This window comes from Coloeus monedula (assembly GCF_965178545.1).
Source record: "Coloeus monedula genome assembly, chromosome: 5".
Taxonomy (NCBI): domain Eukaryota; kingdom Metazoa; phylum Chordata; class Aves; order Passeriformes; family Corvidae; genus Coloeus; species Coloeus monedula.
The window spans coordinates 15,699,020-15,721,729 of record NC_138785.1 but is presented as its reverse complement, the minus strand read 5'-3'; the positions used below and the strand labels follow the sequence as shown (position 1 = coordinate 15,721,729).

At 45.7% G+C, this 22,710-nt stretch overlaps 1 protein-coding gene across 3 annotated transcripts in view; it reads right to left on the bottom strand.

Annotated features, from left to right (window-relative positions):
• The window catches only part of NR3C2 (nuclear receptor subfamily 3 group C member 2), a gene marked incomplete at its 5' end in the record, with an annotated part of 190,866 nt that extends 183,838 nt beyond the window's left edge, over positions 1–7,028 (bottom strand). Inside the window, 2 exons of one of the 3 annotated variants that reach the window (XM_082282331.1) lie at positions 18–1,782; positions 6,569–7,028. In XM_082282331.1, coding sequence (XP_082138457.1) covers positions 18–1,780 — 1,763 coding nt within the window. Of the gene's footprint in view, positions 1–17; positions 1,796–4,951; positions 5,080–6,568 lie in introns of those variants that run through there. The other 2 variants (XM_082282332.1, XM_082282330.1) reach the window with 2 other exon arrangements.
• Between the last annotated feature and the right edge of the window lie 15,682 nt (positions 7,029–22,710).

Here is a 22,710-nt window from a genome sequence, read left to right as displayed (position 1 = left end):
GTAATTTTCCAGCTCACCTGGACACGTTTTCTGGAATGTACTCTAAAACTGGATACCCATCACTTCTTCTGGATGCCAACTCTGAATGTGACTTCCAGGTCTCCACGAGCGTGCTGACAGCAGGGAAGGAGCTCAAGTGCTGAAATGTCTGCTCTCGAGCAACCGGCCGCGACAAGGATATCGTGCCCTGGGCACCGATCCTGTAGTGAAATGACTGTCCACCTGAATTTACACCCACAATGGCAGAGGATGGTATACTGTTCTCTTGGTAATAGCTGCCATCATCAGGCTCCTGCTTAATCCCCACACGTAGGCCTGGATTTGGAAAACCACTACCTTCACAACTGCCATCAAATGAAGAAACAGGTGGTCCTAAAATCCCAGAAAGAGAGTAATAGTCTTTGTCATCCATAAAAGAAAAATATGAGCCATCTGTAAATGGGAAAGGATTTACTGTTTGATTCCCTTTAAAGGGGGCACCAGAACAAGGATGTTTGGCCGACTCTTGCTTCACTGGTACTGAAAAGGGGGAATCGGAGTTTATTTTGCTGCTGCTGTCACCAATGCAGGCGCTGCCGAAGGACCCATCTGGCTCAGGCTTTATGAACTGAACAAGGTTCATCTGGCTGTTGTTGGAGATGGCGTTCTCCATTTCCTCCATCTTAGGAAACGTGAGCTCTTGAGCACTCTTGTCTTTTGTTTCTGGACTAGGAACGGTATCTTGGCTTCTGCTAGGTCCCGCTGGCGTGCCAGAAGGCGGGAACCCTATGGAGTTGTTTACGGGGCTACAGATGGATGATCCCACAGTGCTAACCGCTGGACTAGAACGAGTGGACCTATTATTGGCATTGGAAGGGCTGGCAATGGAGCTCCTGGAGTTCAGGTTTGCAGGACTGGACACAGAAGATCGCATAGTGATATTATTGGGACTCGAGACAGGAGATTTCACACTGCAGTGACTGGGAGGACTGGAAATCGGCGACTTCATGCTACTGATAGGGCTGGAAAGCGGAGAGCCAACGTTGCTGACGTGCGCAGGGCTGTGCAACATGGAGCCCCGGTTCTCAACGTTCGGCGAGCGCGACAGAGGGGTGCCCTGCCCGATGGGGCTGTGCATGGCAAAGTTCCCAAAGCTAGCGGTACTTGAGGACACAGAGTTAACACCCGCAGGACTACATACAGAGGAGGCCATGTTCTGAGGGCTGCAGCCTGAGGGGCTTTTCTCTTGACACATGATAGGGCTTTTGACAATCGCGTGCATGGCACCACCGTTCACAGCGTTTCCAGAGTCCGACATCAAAGACCTCAAGGGCCTGCTGGCGCTGTGGAGGGGAGAGGAGCAATGGCCGTTCTCCTTGTAGAGCTTCACCAGCTGCTCCACGTTCTGGTAGATCTTTCCTGGGCTCCCCTGGTTCTGCTGATCATAGTGGTAATCAGCGTCTCGTATCGAATCCATATATAAACCCATGGATTCAGCCACCGTTGCTGACAGTTCCTTGGACTCCGTTTCAGTTTTGATGTCAGAGGGCAGAAGACCAGGCTGGCTGTTGTCTTGCTGCAGGCAGGAGAGTAGCTCAGGTTTTTCTTTGCTGTTTCCTTGAGCACTGCTGTTCGCGAAAGTGCTGGCGGCGCAGCTTACATTTACAATCTCCATGTAGTTACTGTCATCAGTCTGCTCTCCAGCACCTATGGAAGAATACTCCACAGACTGAGAAACTTGACCCCACCGTCTCTCCATATCTAAGCCTTCTGGGTAGCTGTGGTATCCTTTTGTCTCCATAACTAGCAAAGACATATATAAAAAAGTAAAATTAATGACAGGACAGTGTGACTTCCTAAGGAAATTTCCTAATTTCCTAAGGAAACAAGGCGTATCCGCTCTCTCTGTCTATCCTCCTCTCTCTCTCTGCCTGCCAGTCCCATTTCCCTGCCCCATCCATCATCTCTCAACCATTTGTCCAATTTCAATCAAACCAAGGGAAAAGGTCTCATGGATATGACAGTCCCATGGATTCAGGGAGAAAATGGCTCAGCAGTTAGGAAACACCCAAATTTTTGCTCCCAGCTTTGCCCCAAAAGGCCTGGCAATGTCAGCACAACCACCCACCCTCCCCGGCCACAGCCCCATGGCCAGTGCCAGCTGTATTGGGGCTGTCCCTCACCCAGGGACCTGGAAGGAAAAAGGGGGAGTAAGGAAGCAGGGGATCCAGAGAGGTCCTGAAAGGACATGCTGGTGGTAGGCAGGATGCAAACCCTGTGGAAATTGCTCATTACAGGTCTGCTCCTCCAAGGACCTTCCACTGCCATGTTACAAGGACAGCAAAGCAAGGGAGGCTGCTGTTTTAAGGGGGTTTCTCTTCATCATCCTCACCCCCCAGTGTAACACAGGATGCTTTAGAAGGAACCAGCGGTTCTGAAGGGCTGGGAGCTGACTTGCCCCTTTCCCAGCTGTACAAACCTCTTGTACAACCACCAAGGAGACACGAAGGCATGGGGAGAGAAGTAGGACAGAAGCTCAGTAGGAAACATTTCTGCCACAGAGGAAGGGGATCAGACTAGGTGGGAATGCATGGCTATTAAATGGATCCATAATTCAGCCAATTTTGCAAACCTCCATGGCAGCCAGCAAGAGGAATATATAAAGAAAAGTAAACCTTATTCTAAAATGGACCCTAAAAAAACTCCTCCAATCCCACATGCTGCTTTCTCGAGGTAGGGAGCAAAATGCATGACCTAGTCTCCAATAAACTGAAAACCACATGTAAGTAACAAGAATTTCTAATTTTTAAAGGATTTGGCTCATAGTATCATTAGAACTGCAGAAACTCAAGTGCCAACAGTTACAATATCAATATTATGCAATTATTTTTTTCCTTTCAGAATGTATTTATTTTCCAATATTTAATTTAGTGTTTAGCCCGTTTACTTAACACTACTTAACCACGCTATTTTAAGCAAAATTATAAAAACAAAACAAAAAAACTGTAAAATGAATGACTTGAATACTTCTTTGCCCTTACTTAGTTGGAACTATAGCTCTATTCCTACATTCCCCTGAAGCACAAATTTTATTAGAACCTAGAATTATGTGTCTCACATCATCATGTATATCAAATCACAGTCCTATAGTCTAAAATTTCCAGACAGAAGTGTCTAATTCCACATAAAGTCACTCCCAGATAATCACCTACCCCTGATTTAAGTGCTGATCAAGCCTAATTCCTAGAGAAATCAACTGCAGCTGTGAGTGACCCGCATTTCTGAAAACCAGGAAACTTAGTTAAGGCTTAAAATTAGGATGTAAGTTAAAATAACCTCAGAAAAACCAGCAGAACCACTGCATACCAGGAAATCACTGTTACAGGCCTAACATTACACCAGTGTTTGAGCTTTGTAGTGACTTCTCCCACAGCAGTAAAATTCAAACTTCATATAAAATCAGTAGGCAAGCATACTCTAAAACTTCAGCAAATAAAAATCTGGGTCACACAAAGGAAAAGAAATTAGAAGATGCCCTGATCCTGCACTTGCAAAGGCTGGTAAATATATCTGAGAGGATCAAAAAGCAGCAGACATTATTTGTGGCCTGATACAAGTTCAGTTTAAAATGACAGATATAAATTAAGGGAGAATGCAGCAGCAAACAGATTTTTTCGGAGCGCTGGTTTCTGTCACCTCCAAGCGCCTCAGTGGATACCAGAACCAAATTAATCATCTCAGGGGTTACTGGTAGCATTGGGGTTTGGTTTTGTTCTTTTAGGGAGAACTTACTATAGCTTGACTAGCATCTTTATACACGGAATCCACACTTCACCTACTGCACACACATGCCTTTTTACTAACTTTAACTAAACAAATCTGACGCGGGCTAAAACGTCCACAACTACAGCTCAGCAGTGTTACCTATCAGAACCAAGATCACCTCTATCTGATACTTTACAACATAAGACATATTGTGAGCACAGCAGCTTCTCCAAACTCCCTCCCCGAAGAATTACCCAGACACTGCGAGTTGTGTATTTCACCCCAAACACATCAACAAACACAGCCCTCTCTCCGCAGCACAAATCTCCGATCAATCAGGCATTAAACCAGTCTCGCAGCAACAGCCAAATAAAAAATCAAATGGTACCTGGTATCCCTGCAACCAAAAGGTCACCTAGATACGGGAAAATCTGAAGTAAACCCAGGTTCATAAAAAAAAAAAAAAAATAAACTGGTGGCTCAAGCGACCACCCACTTCTTAATTCTCGGTGTTTGTAAATGAAATTTTCTTTAAGTTTCACTGTCTGCCAGCCACCTCGTTGACACAAGACTGCCCAGGGAACCAGAGTTTCATGGCTAGGCTGGGGTTTTCCCCCCTTTTCTCCAGAGCGGCGAAGCGGCGCGGGCAGCCCCGGCACCGCCGCTGCCCCGGCACGGCCGCCCACGGACCCGAGCGGAGCCGGGCGCGGGTCCTCCCCCGTCCCCGCGGGTTGACACCCACGCAGGCAGCGCGCACGCTGATTTCCCTATTTACCGTACGCTGTGAGGAGCATCACCGCAGCTCCCAGGCAGCAGCCACCACTTTGCACCCCTGCCCCCCACCCCCCCGCCGCCTGTCCACTTTCCCGCAGGTGCAGTCCGGGTTGTCACGCGTGGGGGAGCCCGCCAGTGCCCGGGGGCTCGCCCCCTACCTTCCCTCCCTCCCAGGAGCCCGCGGGGGAGGGGGGACCCGAGAGCCCAAACCCGCTTTCGGCCGAGCCCGCCCCGCCGGCCCCCTCCGGCCACCCGCCCCGCGAGCGACGCAGAAAAGCGCTTTTTCCCGTGCAAATGCCGCTCCCCAGCCTTCACGGCGGGGAGGCTCCGGGCCCCGCTGCCGAGCCCCCCCGGCTCCCGCCACACCCCGCCAGCCGCCCCTCCCGCCGCGGGTCGGGGAGCGGAGCGGTGCCCCCCGGCCCGGCCCCGGTACCTGTTGCGGCGGGGCGCGTCCCCGAGCCCCCGCGGCGCGGAGCGGAGCGCAGGGCGGCGCGGAGCGGCAGGGCGGGCAGCGCGGCTCCCCCGCCTCCCCGCCCGAGGTGCGCCGCGCCGCCCGGTGACACGGAGCGGCACCCGGGAGGGGACGGGAAAAGGTGCCAAGTCCTTTAAAAACATGTCACATGCCCACATAAAGTTCAAGTTTACGTCCCGCCCGCCGCCCGCCTCGATTGGCGGGCGCGCCGCGGAGCGCCGCGCGGCCGGGGCCAGGCCGGCGCGCCATTGGCTGCGCCGCGCCGTCAGTCACCCGCCGGGCGACATGACTGATACAAAGTTGCTGCGACACAGCCTGGGAAACGCATCTCCTTAAAGCCGCAGGGACCGCGCGGCCCCGTGCTCCGCCCGCCCGCCCTTCCGCGGGGTCCCCGCCCGCCGCCCCGGGGACCCCCGGCGAGGCCGGCGGCGCGGCAGCCCCGGGCCCCCCGCGCACAGGTGAGGTGCGCGGGGCGCGGCCGCCCCCGCCCGGTGCCCGCGCCGCGCCGGCGGCAGGGCCGGGCATCGCCTCTCCGCCGGCCCGGGGTTTCCGCCTGTCAGCGGCGCATGAGTGCGCACCGTGCCGATGCAGCGGTGATTTAACCAGAGAAATTTTAAAAAATAAAAACAATGGGGGGGGGGAGGGTGAAGAAAACAGAAAAATGTAAAAAAAAAAAAAAAAGCGGAGGAGCGACAGCGGCGGAGCGCAGGAGGGTTCAAGGACTCGTCCTCCGCTCCCCGCCGGGCTGGCTCCGCTCCGCGGCAGCCGCGCATCCCGCCGGGCGCCCCGCCCGCTGCCTCCCCCCACCCAGGGCCAGCCAGGGGAGCCGCCGGAACGACCCCTGGCCCCGGGGTTGCTGCCACCCCCCCATTCCCCAGTGTCCCCCCTGGGTGCCTGCGTCCCGGCTGCAGGAATACCCTTTTCCCAGACAAACCGAAAAAAAAAAAAAAAGAAGAAAAAAGCCGCCGAGCAAACTTTCAGACGATGCGCTCCCAACTCGCTCCCTAAATACCGCCCCCCAGCCCCCGGTCAGCGGCCCCTGAGAGCCCCGCTCCCGGCCCCCAGGTGCGCTCACGGCCCGGCGGGGACAGCTCCGCGGCCCCTCAAGGGTGACAGCGGTGCCCCTGGGAGCGAGGCGGGGGGCTGAGCCCGTCGGGCAGCGGCAGCGCCGGGCACCGCGCACCTTCTCCCGCAATCGCCCGTGCGCGCCCGCAGGGACCCCGCGTGTGCTGCGGGTTTGTGTTCCAGAGTCACGGCGAAAGCGCCAACATCCCCAGGATTTGGGGTGTCACGTGCTCCTCTCGTTTTCCTATTCTGCCAAATATCGACCCACACTCATGGGCCGAGGCGGCGGCTCCCAGCGCCCGCGGCGCGACCCGCGGAGGAGCAGCCGCCACCGCCGCCGCGCTTCCCCGCGGGCGCTGGCGAGCAATGGACGCGTCCTTCCCGCGAAGTTTTCACGGATGGGGACGGGACTAGCCGTGACCTGGATACGCCGGCCGGTGTATCGGACACCCGCCCCGCTACCCCCTGCGCCGCTGCTCGCCCCGCGCAAGGCTCCGCGCTACACTCACTCACCTCCCCTACGACATGGTGGCGCGGCGGGGGGAGGAGGCGCGGCCCCCGGCTACTGGCAGCGAACCATCCGGGATCCCGCACCGCCACCCAGGGTAAAAAAAAAAAAAAAAAAAAAAAAAAAGTACGCGGAGGAAGCACCGGGAGCGCGGCCGGGCGGCGGGAGGGAGCTGCGGCGGTGGCAGGCGGCGGGGTGCCTGCGGCGCGGCTCGGCTCGGCGGACAGCTCCCACCATGGACGCCTAGGTGGGTGGGTGTTCCCGCGGGTCACACCCTCGCCCGCCGGCGGAGGGGAACGGGGGGTGGATCCAGCACCGGTGGCGGAGGAAGGGAGATTTTGGGGGTGGGGGAGAAGAGAAGAGGGGGTGGAGAAGGAGAGAGAGAGACACCCTCCAAAAAAAAAAAATCAAAAAACAAACCCGAAAAAAAAAAATAAACTTATGTCATTCCAGGTAAAACTCCCATCTGCGCCACCAAGGAAGAGGAGGGAGGAGAGTGGCGAGGGTGTAAACTTTTTCCTCCCCCCCCCCGCCCCCTCCGGTGCCGCCCGGCCCCTCGCAGCGCCCGGCGGCTGCGGCGCCCCCACCGCCCCCTCCCGCACCGCCCGCCCCGGCGGCTCCCGGCGGCTCCCGGCGCCGCGGGGTTTCTCACGCACGGAGCCCGCCGCCGCCGCGGTTCCTGGTTCGCGGAGCCGCCGGAGGAAGGGAAGGAGGGCGGGCGGCGGGGGAGGAGGAGTGTCTCCCCGTGCCCTTCCCCAGGCGGAGCGTCTCTCCCGGCCCTGGCGGCGGCGGCGGCGGAACACCCCTCCCCTCCCCGCTCCGACCGCCCCGCTCGGCCCCCGGGCGGGCTGCGGGGAGCGGAGCGCCCCTGAACGGGATTGCGGGAGGAGGCTGCGCCCCCCCGCCGGGCCTGCGCCTTCCATCCTCCTGTCCCCGCCGCTGCCAGGCGGGGGGAGCCGGTCCCCGCTGCCCCCCGGCGTGCCCTTGGGTCCCGGGGTACGGGCAAGGAGCGGGAGCATCCGCGCCGCACTCGCGGGGCTGCGGTGGGGCAAACCCGCTCCGATTCCAGACATTAACAGAAAAATCGGTGCCAACAGCGATGCTGGTTTTAAATTAATATTTCACATGTGGTTAAGGTCTTTTAGAACTGATTATGTTTGAGTTCAGGGCATTAAATGTCTCTTCATTTAAACATCTTTAGGAAAAAATTAGGCATTGGAGGAAGGAGAAAGTTGGCCCTATTCTAGTAGCCTCGATGCAAGTCTTTAAACATGGGAAAGGGCTGCTCGCCGGGAATTTTACCTGTGCCGAAGTCTGTAGGATTGGGGCCTTGGAAAAGGCGATATTTTATCAGCTGTTGTTTGCATCCGTCAAAGTTTGTGGGTAACTTGATAAATGTTAAACGGGGAAGCAGAAAGTGCTGGTGAGGCCAGACGCGGCGATAACGGCACATTCAATAGCTTAATTTCACAATTAGTTTACTGTATTATTGGAAGCAAATCATATTTCACTGTGCCTACACTAGTGCTCTATTTTTAGCCATAATGTAGCTAAAAAGGAGGAACCTACTGAGATGTATTATAACATTGAATGTGAACAATTCTCTTCTCTCTCTTTTTACTCATTTCGTGTCATACATCTGGTTTGGAATACAGCTCATTTATTAATCGGACAGAACTACCACAGATGGGCTGGAGGCTGCAATTTCAAGGCAGAGAAAAGTTCCACGCAAGTCTGCAAGGAACCTGGCAAGTCACAGCCATGCAAAAAGCACCCAAGCACATAGTCTGCTCTCCCAATAACTGGCATAGCCAAAACAACTATTTTTTATTAATTTATAATTACAGTGTATTGGGCTCTTTAGTTGTTTTTCAGGGCAAAGTCGTAAATGAAAAAGGCATCTGAAATGCTGGGATGTAGCCTCAGTCTTTGTGTTGCATCATATTTTTTTATTGTATTTTTAAGAACAAAAAGCAGATAGAAAATAAAATTGAGGGAATATACCAATTTGCCTTATACTGCCTTAGTACCAAACATTTGATCCCCTCCCTTTCCCCTGTGATACAGACAGAGATGGCTGCTGGAAGAATAAAGCACCTTTCACAGTATGTGCAAGATGCTCACAGATTTTCCACAAATTCTGTAGAAACCTCATTTGTTTTCTGCTTGTGGTTCACAGGAGCACTTAGCTTTTTAGTGGTTGACACTATATCTATTTTTAGCAGCATTTTAACAGCTGTCACTAACAAATACGGTCCCATCTTGAACAAGGAGGGGAGTTTATCTGTTTTATTTTAAAAAAATCAAACTCTGTAATTGTCAGATTATAAAATGCAATTTGGATCTTTATCTGTGAAGAGAAAAGGCTATCTTTTCTCATTATGTCAATTCCATGGGGGGAAAAAAAGGTGGGGAGGGATCTGTAGTGGGCTTGATAAAGTAACGAAAGGGTGTTGCAAGGTTCGGAAATAATGTTATTCAAAGGCATACAAATGTATATATAGCACATTTCAGATTCGGTTAAAAGTGGTCCTGTTTTACTGCCTTCTGCAGCTGTGTTGCAATGGGGAAGCCGCAAAGAGTCGAGTCATAGTTTTTCCAAGTAGGTCAAGAGGAGCAGTGCGGACACCTCCAATGAGCAATTTTCTTCCCTCATATTAGGTTTTATTAGAGGTTAACTCATGTCAGACATATGACACTGAAAGCAGCAGACAGACAAGTGTAAGGCACTCTGTAGCAGATGTCATGTCTGTTCCTAAAGGTAGGGGCAAATTTGCTATGGATAATGCATTACAAATCAAGATAATGCTGAAACTCAGCAAGTGTCAAATTGTACCTCCTCCCATGCTTGGAAAAGCGAGGGAATTGGTATTAGGGGCTGCAGGAGCAGCGATGTAGTGTAAAAGCAGCCTACTGTACTGTCTTACTTAGAGGTCATGTGCCCTATTTTGAGAACTGAACCAAAGCGGATGAAGTTTTGAGTCGGTTCCAACTAAGTCAGCTGGGCATTTCCCACTTCTCTCCAGCTCCAGCCCAGGAATGCAGGCAATCACATGGTCACACGTATTATTCCTTTACGTGACATTACTCACCGTAGATTTAATTTTTGTGCCATTTGGCTCATATGGGTTTGATTAGTTGAGATTTACACCTGGTCAGAAGTAGTTGTGTTTTGGGAAGACACTGGAAAAACATCAGGGATGACAGGTGAGAGTTTACTTTCCCTGACCAGCAGGCTTGAGTCTTCCAAGAGAAGAGTCCACAGTCTTCTCCTACTTGCCAGTTAATTATGTTGAATCTAATTTCCCAAGCCATGCTGAAAGTCTTTAGAATTCTTTACAAGGCTAAATGTAAGTAAGCATGTTTTCTGTATAGTATGTTTATGTTCTCTGAGATATCAATATTTTATCTATTTGGTCTAATTTTGAACAATTTTGTTTTCTAATTATAGATAAATCCTTTAGCTGAGCAACAGAACATGTTCCTTTTTAACCTGTATTCTTTCTTTTCTACCTGTATTTTTTCTTTTTTTTAATGCTCTTTAATGGCCCTGTTGTAACTGCAGTTGAACCACATCTAAGTATAGTACAATTGCATTTCTAATGCACACTGGCATTAGCACCACTTGCTTGTGTAAAGGGCCAAGGCACGCTTTTAAAAACACCTATTTCCAATACATTTCAAATCACAGTTTTTATTGACTATTAGCACCGATAGTTTCATCTGCTTCAAAATAAAAACATCTCACAAGGAATCGCTTGTTGTGGATAATAGGTCTTGCAGACCGTGGTAGGACAAACAAAGCATAAGGAATGACACATGGGCACTACTTTGTATTTTCTGAAGCTTTAATATTGCCACATATGTTTACATTGTTTATAGTCAGCTTCTTTCTTGTTTACTCTTGCACTATTACTTGTAAGAAAATGCAATTTGTAAAAAAATTGTAACTGCCACAGAATGCAGCCTTATCTCGATATTAATGAATTCCCAAGCAATAAAAGGTAGTGGCAGCTAATTGTATCTTAATATTTATCTACTACCTACTGGTGTTTTTACAGTATCAAATGGTAACTTATGCCATAATCTGATAAAAATTTTGTAGTAACCATAATAGTACTGCACCTATGCCAAAAACCCAGACACAGTGCTTAACAGCAGTAAAAAGAGCAAATAGCACCCTCCAGCACTTAATAAACATATCAAATGCAAATTGGAGGAAATTATTTAATCAGTCTATAGGCTAGTTAATTTTGATGATTATTCACAGTTCTAGTAGCAATACTTTAAGTGTGGAATAAGTTAGTACCGAAATTGTCATGACACCAAGGTCATAAGCAGAATTTGAAACTTGCTGCTTAGAGGAAATTATCTTCCTGATTGAATGAAGGTGCAGCTTTAAAGCTCCTACAGCAAAAGGAGAATTCTTATGTAATTTTCCAGATTCTTCTATAGCCCTGAAATTGCCTGCTCTCAGATATTATGCAATGAGAGATGGTTTGGTATTAACCTGCATGATCATACTCATATTGAGACTTGAAAAACCTTTGTTTTCTAAATTTTTTAAAATCTGTATTTCCTGGAGAAGAGCGATTTCAGCTGGACCCTCCCCAAAGCGTACAGTGAAGAATGGACTGAGGACAGCAACGCTGTGAAGCTGAGAGAATGAGCAAGAAGCATGTGCAAGACAGAAAAGGAAAAAAAATCTATTGATTTTGGTGGAAGTTGCACTGCTTTCCTAAATAGATGTATTTTGTTGATTTTGTTTATATATTAAATGCTCGTTTCCTATGTAGGCTATGATCCAGCTCAAGGAGCTCATTCAGTGTGTCCCCTGGGCCCACACTGGGCAATTGATCCTGCACAACATGGAGAGTTGGTCCTTATCAGATGCATGTTGATTTACACAGATTTGGTTAAGAAAGGAACATATTTGTCACAAGGAACCATAAGTCAGTGTTCTGAGGATGTGTCCTGGCTTTGGAGATCAAGGTCACACCAGAATTTGTCTGGCCTAGACTAAACAGCTGGTAATGAAAAGTCATGCGTTCCAGCATTTTCCCACCAGTACTTGGCCCACAAGCCAGGGTGACAGAAATTTTGACACGTTGGGAGCGTCTGTCCCTAATGGCCCCAAACATGTGCAAATACACAGCATGATTCACAGGTGGGAGTAGGTATCCTCACCAGCCCTATTTCCTGGCTATGGTTCATTCTCTTTTGGTTTAAGTGAGAGTCACTCAGCTTGGCTTCCACAAAGGGTGCTGTCTATGTCAGCGCTTGTGCAGTCCTGGCACCTGCAGCATCCAAGTACCACACGGGTCCATTTCTTCTGAGCTCTGGAAAGAGGAGCAGCACTATGACCATTTTATAGGCAGGGAGTGGAGGAGCAAAGACATTGCAGGATTTATTTCAGGCCACTAAGAAGGTTACAAAGTACAAAGCTCAGTAGTTCCCAAATCACAGATCACTGCCTTCCATTGCAGGACCAGATTTCCTTTTCAGCTGTGGCCTTCACAAGAATGCTGCCTGAGCATGAGTGATGTAGAGTTAAAACACTTTTGGTTGTTTTGGACTGGGGAAGGAAAACATGCCGTGCTCTGTTTGAATGGATTCAGTATTGAAGTGAATTTTAGAAGCCCCATATTGTTGGGGCTTTTACTCTATGGATTATTAGCAGCCGCTGAAGATTGATGTTACCTTCCTTGCCTGCTTCAATGAACCTGGTTGGAATAGTCACATTCCATGAATGTGCAAGAATTTCTGGCATGAATTCTTGTACATGCACATTTGCATTTTGGCTTCTGTGCATGCTGTTCATGCACTCACCACTTTAAACTCTGCTTTTCATGAGTAATTCTGGCAAAAAAATTAATTCCTTCATATATACACATAAAGCAAGTACGTAAGAGGCCAAACGAAAGTAATTTCATAAGTTTTTTCTTTTTTTATTCATTTTGCATTCCATTCTCAGCCCTGGCTAGACAGTCACAGAGTAGAAATTATGTACCCCTCTCAAGATTTCAAAAGGAAGACCAGCCAGGACTCAAAGGAAATCGTTCAAGAGCCAAAGCTGGTCCAGGGCAGGACTCACAGAGGGTTTAGCAAACAAGAATTTCTCCTGGCATGGTTCATTTATGTCCTCTATGCATGACTTAAAATTGAAAACATGAGCCTATCAGAAATCTTTTGTATTCAACAGCTGCATGGAAGACATGACTACTTCCAAATGTAAGAGCAGGTATTGATCCTTTTAATCTGGGTACTTTAGTCCTGCCCTAGGCAGACGACACCTGTCCCTGTGATGCTAGTCCTGCAAGACTTTTCAAGTCCTAACCATTACTCTTTTCTTTAAGAGGAGTGCATAAGGAAGGAAGGAAGGAACTGGAAGGAAGCACAGCACAGTTAAGGAACGAGGGGTGCTGAGCTGTATTTGCATTATTTACACTACTTTTATATAACCACACCAATAGTGATTGTAACATGATTTACACTATCAGGAGAGAAAGAATTAGACTTTCTTTTACTGGGAATCATTAAAACAATGAATACATAAAGTAGGCAGTACACTGCCTGCACATTTTTCTTTCAGAGCTTGTACTGAAGGGTGTCTAAGCAAGTGCTTCCTTGTAAATCCATTGTGGAGAGCAAATGAATCCCAGAGACTGTCGCTCCTTGTTGATCGTCAGTGGGTGTAGATGCAGGAGATGTAAAGGTCTATGACTCACTGAGCTAGCTAAGGTGAAACCAGATGAGAGGAGATAATTGCACCATTATAAAAAGAATTATAACAGTTTGATTACAGAAAAAAAAAAGTCTTCTAATGGTGCCGTAACTCTTGGGAACTAAAATATGAGATGGGACCGAAAGTGAGGAATTCACGTCAAGGAATAGCAAAATGTCCCTTTTAATTGATCCATTTTAATCAGACGTCAAAAAGATGATTTCTAGGATTGAAGGTGTAATTGGTCAAAACAGCCTAAGGTACTTCCCCATGCCAGTTCTGATTACCATAAAAAAGAAGAGTAACCAAAGAGAAAAACTGACAAGGGCGAGAAAGATATGAATCCAGAGATTACTGGAATAGTTCATGAAAGAGATGATGCAACCTCCTGCCTTATGCATGAAAATACATACTGAGTTAAAAAATTCCCCATCTAGTTGGATAATCTGTAAATTGAAGAGTGAAAGGGAGGGGCTGCAGGTAATCCAGACTGATATGAGAAATTCTAATACTTAGGGTGATACGAAGAATGCGTTTCCTTTTCACAGACAGTGAAGGGTTATTTGGTGTCACAAAGCCCAGAAAGCATGTATATAAAATGCAGAAAGTATCTGAGCAATTAAGAACAAAAAGGAAATGTGGTGTAAATTAATGGGCATCTATGACCTTTATAGAGTACATGGAACACTTGGCAGGATGGTTTTCATATCAGTAATGACGTTATAAGCTGACTACGATTTAAGCTGCAAAGGCGGAACAAAGAAGACAATAAACATTTGAAGCGCACTAACAGAAGCCGGTCATTTTCTCTTTCTGTTTGGGTCTGTGTGGAGGTTCTAGTAGTGGTACATACTGAGGTGAGTAGCAATACTTGGGGAAGTACCAAGATTTGAAGCATTCCTTTGATAATTTCCTGCTAGCTCGGTGTGAGTTCGCAGTTTCAGGAGTGCAGATTGGTGAGAAGAAACTGGCAGCAGTTTTTGAGTATCACTTTAGGGGTTGTAACAGAGGGGCAACATTCACAGCTCTTACCCCAAAAGTTTATTTCCATTAAGGTGGTTCAGAATTGGCAAAGACATATCAGTTCTCAGGTGGGAAGGGAACTTTATATGGCTCACGTGAAGTGAGAAGGGTGTTTCTTATAACGCCTTCACAGCCAACATTTGATTTGAGGCTCTCCAACACTGTGTCCCAGTGGCCTTAGTAAAGAATAAGACATGACATTCCACTCTCGTTATGGATCAGTAGAGAGAGTAGTTCAAAGAAACTTCAGCTGGAGGTGACAGATAAGAGTCCATCAAATTCAGTCCATCCTCCTTTGCCTCTGCTTCCCCAGCTCCCTGCACTTCTGCAATAGCTGAAAGGGAGAGACTCAGACTTGCATGTTACAAATCTTATCCAAAGCACATCTGTAAATGACAGCCTCTGCCTTCAAGTGTGCTCAATGCTTACTCCTTGCTCCCTGCAGCGGTAGCCACATAATGATGCTACTTCAGAGCTTGCTAGAACAGAATATTAAATATTATTCCAGATATTGATGTGCATCATCACTATTTTTACTTGTTCGATTTAAAGTTAATAATATTCTGACATACCCCTGGTTCAGGTGAATGGATATATTTTTTTAATGGGCTTTCTATAAGAAAAAAACCAGGAGATTTTCCTCACAGCTAATGCTCACAGATGGAAATGAGCACTGTTCAAAATGGTGCTCACCACAGGAAAAGCATTGATAAGGCATCGACAGAGGCAATTGAATGCATCACAGAAGTTACTGTCAGGCAACAACACATCCTCACAGAGCAAGGAAGCTTGTGCATTGATCCCATTAGGGGCCTTCTGCTTTCAGGGCAGTGCCACATCTGGAAACAAGAAGCTGCACCTTCTTAGGATGATGAAAAAACAAAGGGGCATTTTGGGATTGTGCTACTGAGCAGACGGATGGGGTTTCAGTTAGACTGGAAGCTGTAAGGTAAATCCCACTGCTCTGGTGGGATAGGTTTTGGGGTGCATTATGGGGACAGGCAGTGACCAGACAAACAGGTGGCCCAGAAGATAAAGAGAGTCTGCTTCTCTGGATTTTCCTGTTAATATCAGTGTGGGTCCATTTGCATTCACTGTGAGCATTCATTTCTGAACAACCTATGCACAGTTGTACTGTGGATCCTCAACTCTGATTTGGGGCTGATGTATTTCAGGGTGTCTCACTCTCACCCTCACTCAGTGTGACAGATAAGTTCTGTCAGCTGAAGTGGTCCAGCCAAAAGCCATAGCCCTAGGAAGGGGGCTACAGTGGTTTTAGCCCTTCCCCGCATACCATGGGTTAAGTACTTCTCTGACATGGTGTGAAGTGGTTTCACTCAGCTCTTAGGTTGCCGGTGGCTCTGGGTGTTTTGTCCCAGGCTGGCAGGATTTCCTGAGCAGTGCAGGGGATTTCTGCTCAGGAGAATGTTTGACTGATGATGTGTTTGCAACTTCTTTGGGAATGTCCCCTCATGTGAGCGCTTTGCACCCGAGAGGCTGCAAGTCTTACCCTGGCTCAGTGCTTGGCAGGTTTTCGCTGTGGTTTTCTGCCTCATCTTTAATAATACGGTCAAGTGAAACAGCCGTGTGCAAATATGTATATAAATATAAATAAATAAATATATATATATATATATGCACATTTGGACTGTAGCCACTCTAAAAGCAAGTAAAACAAGCTAGAGTACATACATTACAGAAATGCGTATCGGTTTATTTTACAGGCTATGTTAACTCATGAGGAGCCACACTTTGGTCCCTAACCTGGTTTCATCCCTCTCCTGGTTTCTGGAGGAAGATTAACTGTCTCTACATTGCTCTTTTTCATGCAACGTGCATATGCAGAGTTTGTTATCTTTGTTGTAGGGATATTATGTTAAGAGCAAGAAGAGGGGAAAAAAAAGTTGGAAAGACTGCTGTCATTTGCAATGTAGGCAGGGAAATGGTTTTAAGCCAACAATTAACACAGATGGAATAACTGACCTGAGGCTGGGTAATGCACACAGTTTCTGAAATAAAGCCCAAAGTTCCCCAGAAGAAGCCAAAGAACTGTGCAGAAGTCACCTGGGTTTACCCACAGCTCTAAGTACTGAAGCTGACGTAGGTGATAAACAATGACTTGTTAAGAGCTTCAGATTGCAAGAAAGGGGAACCCCACAAAATCCAAACCCCGCACAGACAGAAAGATACGGAACTCTAATTTTTCCATCAGTTATATATCTGGTCAAAAAGCACACAACCACACATGCATAGCTAAGCAGAAGATACACATGCAGACCTGTCTAGGTGCTTACGTTACTGAATTTGTTACATGTCTATGTAATACCATGCAGACACACAACAAAATAGGTGGAGATAAATGTGGGGACAGAAAATCCGACCCAGAGTACGTGTTTTAGATAAACAATTTTTTTTTTTTTTTGCTTTTTGTTCAGTATTCTAACAGGCATGGTACTGCTTTGGCATGTCATAGCATAGATTAGCAATAGAAAAAATAGTTACTTTGTAAATTATTAGAATTTTCATTTTCTGCTGCTGATTTTAGCCTTTATTTTTTTGCACATCATTCTATGTTTGGTAAAAGTTTAGTATGTCCCTATAAATACAATGCTACATGGTAATTTTTAATATTTTAAACATTATATTTCATCGGTGTTCCCCCTTTAGAAGAAGTATTTGTTTCTTTGAGAGGCAGTCTCAATAGCATGTGGCAGATTACTTTAATAAAACAAAGTGAGATCAATATCGTGGAAGCGGGATTAAATATCTTTAAGAAGATGCTCACATCCTAACCCTTTGTATGTGGCTTCATATTTTGAAGTGGAGAGATAAATAAGGAGAATCACATAATATGATTCTCCTATTCACTTGTATTCAGGAAGGTAAAGATTGCTTGAAATACTCATGATGAAGCTGGATTTTTCAAAAATAAAGTAGAAGAGATTATTCAGTGAGCCCAAGAAAGCAGTCTTCCTGAAGGAGACAACCAAGAGGCTGCAGGTGATGTAAACAGATTATATTTCTTGGAGATTAAAGTGAGGTTTCTGACATTTGAGGGACTCTATTAAAAAATGCACTGTGCTCACTATCATCTGTGGACAGTATTGATTGCTGAGCTGTTTACTTGTAAAAGGAATTCTTTCTGGTCAAGTGATGCAGTTTTAGGAAAGGAATGACCTCTGCAGGACTAGGGGGCGTACAATTATAAATCATACCAAATGCGATTGAAACTCTCCCACTGGCAAGAGAGAAAATCAAATTAAAGCAAATATTGTATTAAAGGAGTTTCAGTGGATGCCTTGGAGAGCTCTGATTTTCATGTAAATGCTCATTTAGACTGAAGTTTACTGCCTCCTCAGAATAATGGCAAAGAAAAGAAAAGCGTATTTAATTGGAAAGGAAGGGAATGCCAAGGAAACAGATGAATTGCAACTTGCTTTCTAGATTTTTTCCTGCAGATCTAGTGGCTATGATAGCTCACTGTCTTAAATTGTTCGAAGGAAAACAGTAATTGAACTTCAATCCATATAATTCAGGGAATCTTGCTTTTCTTTCTTTTTTTTTTTTTTTTTAATCTTTTTCACATCTTCTAGATTATTGCAGCTTTAGCTAATTTTCCTGTCAGGTCCTTTTGCATGTCCTTGTGGGAATTGCCTAGTGATTGACAGCTTTGATCTGGAAATTGTTGCAGCTAAACTGCTACAATTCATATGGAGAGAACTGCCAAATAATTTGACAGATAGATGCCAAGAAATGACGTATGAAGATCTGTCAGACAAAGTTTTTTGGAGGAACCATCCTTTGAGTTTGCTTCTGGTGGGCTACAAAGAGCTGGCAACACTCTTGTTCTGCAGAAGCAAAGTGCTGGGATGGGCTATGGCTGCCGTAATTAAATCCCTACAAAATCATCATCAGAAATCAAAAATTCAGGATTTTTCAGTGACGGCACCAGCTCACAGGCAAACAGTTTTGTGCCTGAAAGAGTGTGAAATTGATGTAAAATATTTCCGGAAATGAGATTTTTAATAAGAAACCCAGGAGTAAATAAGGTCGTTTTATCTGAGCACTGCATGAATCTAAGGGAAATCAAACATACTGTATTTCTGCTTTTTTTCTTTTCTTTTTTTTTTTTTTTTGGTATTTGCACACAAAAAAATACCCCAAAAGTTATAGAGATTTACCCTAACCATAAGAATCAACACAGCTATAAGTGTCATGGTAGGCTATCAGGCAACTGAGGCAACACATGTTCAAACCTAACTGAGTAAACATATTTTATTTGCATTCAAGCTAATGCCTTGAAACTGGAGTTAACCTCGCAGTGCTAAACTCAGGGCAGGTGCAAGGCCATTTCCCTAATCCAACAAATTGAGATGTCGACGGTGCAGCCTGAACTATTCAGTTCCTAAACCTTTTGTTGCCTTTGTCTGTGTGCGTGGAGATTTAACACAGCGGGGTATTGAAAATCTCATCAAGTTCAACAGAGTAAACCTTTAAAAGAGCTTTTCATCATTAAACGTTTCCATATTCTATAATGTGCAAGGTAACACGATTGTACTTTGTACCAGGAGAAAGTGTCCTGGTGCCTGAAGCTGGCAATGTGCTAATTAAGATGCACAGAAGAAAATTTAAGGGAGTAAGTTTTAGGAGGGAAGGAAGGAAGGAGGCCATCCCTTGCAGAAAGATGTGACGCTCCAGCTGCTGAGCCCAATCACCGGGGAGCAGGAATGAATAAACAGGAAGAGGCAGGAAAGAAGAAGTCATTTAATTGTGGGCTGGAGAAGAAAAATGCCTCCCAGGAGGTCTGCTCTTGATGGATTGTGGGAGCAGGGAAGATGCCCCTGAGAGCTCTCTGGGTTGTGCCTGTCCTGGAGTAAGCTAGAGCCATCGGCCAGACCTAAGGGTGAGATGATGTAGCAGCAGGGGAAACTAGGCATCAACATTTTAATAATATTTCCTGCTGTGTTATGCTCTCATAAATTTTTCAGTTACCCTCCCATCTTGACAAATTCCTTCTTCTAAACCAGCCCACAATAGATTTTTCTAGGGTGTCCAACTGAAAGTGGAGGCGTACTAGAAAGTCTGGAGCACAGGGAGCCTCAGCTGAGCTGTGGGAGCTGGTTCTTGTTTGGCTCTGCCAAAGAGTGCCATTAGGACATTGTGGAGTTGCTTAAACCAATTTTTTCACAGGTTATCCTTAATTTAGTCTTTTACAGACACTTGGCCATGGCTTCTGCTTTTCAGACGTATGAGCAGCTACATCTGTAATGAACTCTGAATGCCTGAAACATTATGTAGTGGTAAATGCTCTGAGAAAAACAAATAATGACTCAGAACAGACACCAAGAATAGTAGAAACTTTGGAACTATTCCCCAGGTTTTTAGACTTTTCTTTTTGAAATGCTGTTAATAGTATCACCTCAGTTCCCAGCATGCTGTGAAAATGAAATCATTGATGTTTGTAAAGCACTCAGGACTGGTACTGATGAGCACCATGAACAAATTACTCTGCCTGTTTTGTCTTTTCCACCTCATTCCTGTCTTTGCGTTCCCTCTCTTGGTGTTGGCCCTGTGCACTCTGTCCACTTGGCTGGTCCAAGGCTTGGTAGCAAGGTACTTGGTAGCAGGGACTGGTGGCAGGTCAGCTCCTGTCTTGCTTGTGCCCAGATCCCACCCTGACACACAGCTGGCTTCTGCCCTCCAATAAAGCAGAGCAGTTCAGATGTGCTCCGTGAGGCCGGCATCCTCACAGGTAGCGTCTGTTCAAGGCTACAGCAAGTCCACACTGAGTGGAGTCCATCACAATTTTTATAAAGCTCATCCTTTAACCAAATGTGGGTGGACCTGCACAGAAACTACACAGAGAAGCTGTTCTTTGACAGAGCTGCTTGTCCTTGCTCTGAAGTTACGGGAGGGCACTCCATTTTTCAGCAGGAAGCTTGTTCCTGACTCTGCTCCTTAGAAACAGCTGAGTTAATTCATCTGAAATTTGTATTTTAAAGTGAAAGCAAAGAGAAGAATTCACTTGCTATGAAGGTACTTTGTAGTGTTCGGAAATGTCACACACAATTGGAAGTGGGTTCTTCAAGGAGGTTGGCAGCCTTATTAATATGTAAAACTACTGCTGTGCTGATATAAGCAGTGCAGGTAGGAGTCACACATCTAAATGCACCCAAACTGGGTTCTTCTGGATATAAGCTGAACAGAGAGATACATTTTGTCACCGGGAGCTTTGGAGAACTTGGAAAGTAAGCAAAATTTGCTTACTTGGGATCCTGAGGCGCCTGAAGAAACCTTAAGGTTAGTCCTGCCTTGAGAAGGAGATCAGTTCCCAAAGTCCCTTCCAACCCAAATTTTTCCATCATATTTTCATCCTGTAAACTTCCAAGTGCTTCATATTCTAGTTTTCAGGATGGTTATATTTCCTCAAAATGGGCCACTACCGTCTATTTAGAAAGTTGCTTTTGAACACCAGCTATGGCACACCTTTTAAATTGATTGATCTTGGATAAGAGGGTTGAGAAACTTCAGGAAAGACATTCTCCTGTCACCTCTTAAAGTGTACTACATATAAGCTGGGGTTATTTGTGGGTTATCTTTGCCACCAATTTTTTTAACCATGCCCTGCATTCTCCCCATGATTTAAACTGCTTTGTATGGAGTGTGAATACCATCATGATTGTAGCAATAAGAGAAATCACAATGGTAATATTCTGCCGTTTCTAAGAACTACAGAGTAAACCCTAATAAATAACAGGCTAGGTCTCAAAGCAATAAACATGCCACAGTATGAAAATCATCTCTTTTTTCATAGACATAAAAGTTAAGTGTGATTTAATGTTTCATACCTTCATTGTATCAGTATCATCCTCCCAGCAATCATCCATGATAAACTGTTACACTATTTCAAACAGTGTATAATATTTAGTGTTGAGGAAGCAATGTATTTGAGAACACATTTTCTGTATTTCTGTGTTTCAGGCTGAAAATCTGTTCGCAACAAAGATTTATGTATATATATAAATAATTTGTTGTTGTTGTTGTTGTTGTTGTTGTTTCAAACTTAGAACCCTTAGGTTCTAAAGAAGTCAAGTACTAATGTGATCTCAGCTCTGATGGCAAAACACTGAGAAAATGGAGGTTATAGGTATGCTGTGAATCCTACATACGAAGTATGTGGTAAAAGTAAGAGAATGCAGACTGTGAGAGCCTGCTGCAAATCTCTGAATACACCCTGAAAAACTAAAGCACGCCAGAAATGTCTGATTGCTTGTACAACTGGTTGCACAACTTTGACTCCCCTTTGGTCTAGCAGAGCTGTTGACCTGCACAATCTCTTTTAGTCTGAGTGGAGAAGTTACAAAAAGGACTTTCCAGTAAAAGCCTGGGAATAGGGAGAGATTTGCTTGGTGTGCTTCTTCATAATTTTATAAACATGTGTCTGTGCCATCAAAAAATCCTGCAAAAATTTTGCAGAGTAGTCTTTTGGGAATGTATGATGGTCTGAGCAAAGGGGCTTGTCCCCAGCTTTCAAAGATGATCCCAAGAACCTGAACCCCAAACCAGCCTTTCTGATTTGCCTGGTGACAAACACATTCCCTTTCTTCCCCTTTCCTTCTGCACACTTGGGGCAGGGGGATATGGTGTGATAGACTTTGTACTACAGAATTAGTACCTCCAGAGCAGAACCAGTGACAACAAAAATGTACGTGGTATTTCCTAACTACCTTCCCAGTCAAGCCGTAATGAGACTTCTTAGTGAGCAACAATTAGGTCTGATTGTGTTGGGAATCAGAGCAGATAAGTTATTAGCAAAACAGTTATACTAGGAGAATCAAATGATCTTTTTTTAATCACAATAGTTTGTTTTCCCAGGCAGGATTTTTTTCTGTCTCTTTGTAGGCAGTGGATAAAGAAGCAACATGCTTTCCTGTGTGCTCATAAAGATATACTATGGGGTAATAAACCTGAATAATATTCATTTCCATTTGTTATAATGGTTGTAATAAATCTACAAGGCACAGATGAAAGCAGTTGTACTAGCCTTACATCTCACACAAGATAAAAAAGCTTCTCAAAAGGACAGAATGGAGTGTTTATTATGCCTTCTTAATTTTAAGTACATTTAAAAGAATTGCCATTTCCTTCTGTTGCCTCATTTACAAGCACCAAGTTAGGTAGTAATTATAAGATAATTCAGTAACACTCTAAAATAATGATTCAGCTAATTAATGCTGAATTACAGAGGCAGTCCTACACAGATACTTATAACACCCCCATTAACACTGACAGAGTTCATCATGATTATTTCAGCAAGCACTGAAGAAACTGAATGTGATTAGACCCTTTCTTGAAAGCTTTTACTTTTTTCTTTTTTTCCTTTTCTTTTTAATAAAACCG